Source organism: Priapulus caudatus, unplaced genomic scaffold (genome assembly GCF_000485595.1).
Source record: "Priapulus caudatus unplaced genomic scaffold, Priapulus_caudatus-5.0.1 Scaffold421, whole genome shotgun sequence".
NCBI lineage: Eukaryota > Metazoa > Priapulida > Priapulimorpha > Priapulimorphida > Priapulidae > Priapulus > Priapulus caudatus.
In genome coordinates this window covers 365,717-369,033 of record NW_014577482.1, presented here as the reverse complement: position 1 = coordinate 369,033, position 3,317 = coordinate 365,717, and the positions used below count along the sequence as shown (strand labels likewise).

The window sequence follows — 3,317 nt, the reverse complement described above, 5'->3', positions numbered from 1 at the left end:
ATAATTTCTGGCAAGGCCCTCATTTCTGGCAGGCTGAAGAGAAATGATGCAGGCCACTGATAGGCGCATATTTCGCTTAGGAAATCGTTCATATCGTAGTATCTTAGAATTTCTGGCAGCGGGCGCACCCTCCTGGACGTGCGGTAAGACTCCACACTTCAGGTCGGAGGGGTTGGGCTTCACGAGATCTTCCTCGGCTAGAGCGCATCCTCATCGATGAGGTCGTCGTCGACGACGTCAGAGGCTGAAGAGCGACCACACCTGCGCCGTGTCGCGTCAGCCAGCGGTCCGTTCACTGGCAACGACAGCGACCACGAGTTACACCAAGATGCGAAAATTCCAAGCAGGGCCACATGTGTATTTATATGTAGCACAGTCACTTTATGTTCGCAGTACGAGGTACAATCACATTGGTCACCACAGCCTGGTCGGCCTGTGTTTGGGGGGAGGGCAACAGGGGGACATTGCTCTCCTCAATTTTTTTAAGAAAAATTAAATAAAGAGCTAATATTAAGTGGTAGAGATACCCTAAATTAGATAGTAGAGAAGCGCGATAGCAGATAACACCGCATGGAAATCTCTGATTCTAATCACAGCGACAAGCCAACACATGATTATGCACATTAGGCATGCACGTTCACAAAACAAGAAAAACCGGCTGCGTGCAGCCGCGCTGACATAGCGGAGGATAAGTAGTGAGCTATTGTGTCGTTTGTCAGCACAGGCGAAGTATCTCGCTAAATCGCAGCCGCGTGCAAATATCACGAGGCGCGGTGCAAAATAAGGGGCTGATTCGCAATTAGCCGCAGTCGGAAGTGGTCTTAGAGCGGGCGCTTTTGGAGCGCGAGTTTAGTGAGCTAATTGCGTTCACAACTTGTAAAAAGCTCAGTTTTTTCGGAAGCAGACAAAAACCGGTTTTGCAGCCCGCTAATTCGCGCCAGTGTGAACGCACCTATTGAGTGGGAGCTGCATCCCTCCCTCATCATTACTGAGCCGAGGGTTAGGCTACGATCCTGCCCACTTGTTGTCTTGTGTTAAGTTAAATCCTTCCCGCGCCTATATGGCGCATAGGGCGGTGCCTATTTCCGTTTCAGTAACCCTGAGGCCATGCAGCTGCTTTCACAGTAAATGCTACAGTAGGGGGTTAGTCCACTGGTAGCATTGTGAGTTAACTTGCCACACTCTATCTCTATTTGCTGAATGCTAAGCAGAGAAGCCGTGTGTACCATTTTTCAAGTCTTTGGAGTTGAACCCCCCGACCTTCCACATGCGAGGCGAGCACTCTACCATTGAGCCATCGCTGCGGTTCAGCCACTTGTGTGCAACGCCTGAATTCAATGGGACTTACTGAGAGCAAAAGACAGTGCGGTCTGAGCGCCGAGTTCATAGCTTGGCTTCTTTCCACTAATCTCTACAAGCTCGAGGGACACATCTGTTTTCAACCTAGTCTGTAGTGCGGCGTGGTCCTCTGTAGATAGTGCTATGGGTTTCACCTACAATGACACACCATCAAGGATTACCACACCAAAGAAACGATACAAAAACAGGGCAACCTTTTAAAAATGAAAAAATGTAGCAAATAAATTGTTTGTTCAATATATACAATCCACATATTAACTATAGATAAGAATCAATTACCTCTGAGATTGATGTAAATCCGGCCAACTTCAGCATAGAACTCAGCTTCCTCCTCGTAATCAAACTTTCCCGCTCTGAAAAAAAAACAAATGCCAAATTTGAATACAACAGAATTCGAACTACACACAGATACAACTGTCATCAAACTAGTTCTGCTTGTGTCGTACATACCTATCTCTGACACCGGATGACGCATGACGATTTTGCCGCTGGGCCGGAGAAGACGTGCCAGCTCTGCCAACGTTTCGTCAGTGTGCACCGGAACCACAGAGCCCACCATGCCCGAAAGAAGAACGTCGAAAGCTGAGGCAGCATGGTTCGCTGAAATACACGCACAGCCAGATCTCATAAAGGAGCATTTGTTTTACAGCGTCAGCGGATTGCGACGATAATTGCCACACAAAGATTTCGATGCCAGTTAAAAATCACCTCACGCTAAAATGAACAAACTGCTGCATGCCTGTGATTGCTTGCTGCTTTGAGCTGGCATCAAGTGATCGGTTGATTAGTTTTTAAACCTCAAACAACAAATATGCTCCCACCATTCACCTAAACAGTCTAGGCACAGTGAAGTTCTGAGGCTAAGCCGATAGAATGGCAAAACTATAACCCGGTTAAATCAGTAGACGTGTGCTGGACGCAAATGTGAAGCAGGAAACATACAGCACAATAAGATTGCAATGTAGCATCGCAAGATAATAGCATGGGTGCTTGAAGATGAAAAATCTGATGTTCATACTAACATAAGATCAAACGTTCATCATTTTCTACAGTGACGTGCCCTTGGCTACCCACAGAGTTTTGTAACTGTTGTACTACTGTTTTCAGTGCCTCTGGGTCAGTTCCACTTGCCCAGATTAGAAGTACTTTGTCTCCCTGTGCTTGATACTCCATCTGAAAAAAACAAGTTGACACTGCTAGTATTTATTGCCGCAGAGTCGCTGTCGCTTGCAGCCATGCAGAGAAACTCCTGTTACAGAGTGAAGGGCTACACCGTACAGTGTACACGGATAGAGCTAATCTGATGAAGACAAGCTTGATAAACCTAGCTAAGCTTCTGTCTCAGTCACAATATACTGACAATGAATATTCTCTTCAGTGCCGACTCTGACTAGAGTGACTCGGAGTCACTGAGTATGTGCCGTGGAACCATAGATATAGAATACAGAAATCTTCTATTCTATATCGTGGACTGGTCTGGGCTTCAGTAGACTAGGCAGACACTCACACTTCCACAGGCTGACGTTGCAGCCTTTGCTGCTGGCTTCATGCCCTCTGCCTTCGCATCCAGTTCGTCTGCAAACCCGCACGTGCAGTTCTTGCATGCCTTCTTCTTCACCGAATTAGGACCACACTCTGGCACTGCCGAAAACAGAACACATCGTGTTATAAGCAAGTCCAATGGTGCATGTACACCACAACGTGGTTGCCTGCACAAACGTGTTACGTCATGTTAGATGTGTGGGATTGATCAGGAATTGGGTATCAGTGAATCGGGCATCAAAACCATCAATCACAAATTTTCAGGAACTGTACCTCTCGATACCTTATTACTTAAACCATGATCAGTGAGTGATGTGGCGATTGTGGAGGGCAAGAGAATATACAAGTTCATCTCAAGTTGTTACACCGTGGCATGTGATGCAGGTGTTTATACGCTGCATTTTGTCCGCGGCAAA

The 3,317-nt window shown here is 46.7% G+C and overlaps 1 protein-coding gene across 1 annotated transcript in view; it reads right to left on the bottom strand.

The window, feature by feature from the left end:
- LOC106810219 (anamorsin homolog) overlaps positions 1 to 2,545 on the bottom strand; it is a 4,202-nt gene extending 1,657 nt beyond the window's left edge. Inside the window, 8 exon segments of the mRNA XM_014813503.1 lie at positions 151 to 206; positions 209 to 248; positions 250 to 261; positions 679 to 737; positions 1,349 to 1,493; positions 1,639 to 1,712; positions 1,810 to 1,959; positions 2,382 to 2,545. Coding sequence (XP_014668989.1) covers positions 151 to 206; positions 209 to 248; positions 250 to 261; positions 679 to 737; positions 1,349 to 1,493; positions 1,639 to 1,712; positions 1,810 to 1,959; positions 2,382 to 2,532 — 687 coding nt within the window. The 5' untranslated portion in view covers positions 2,533 to 2,545.
- Positions 2,546 to 3,317: the final 772 nt, after the last annotated feature.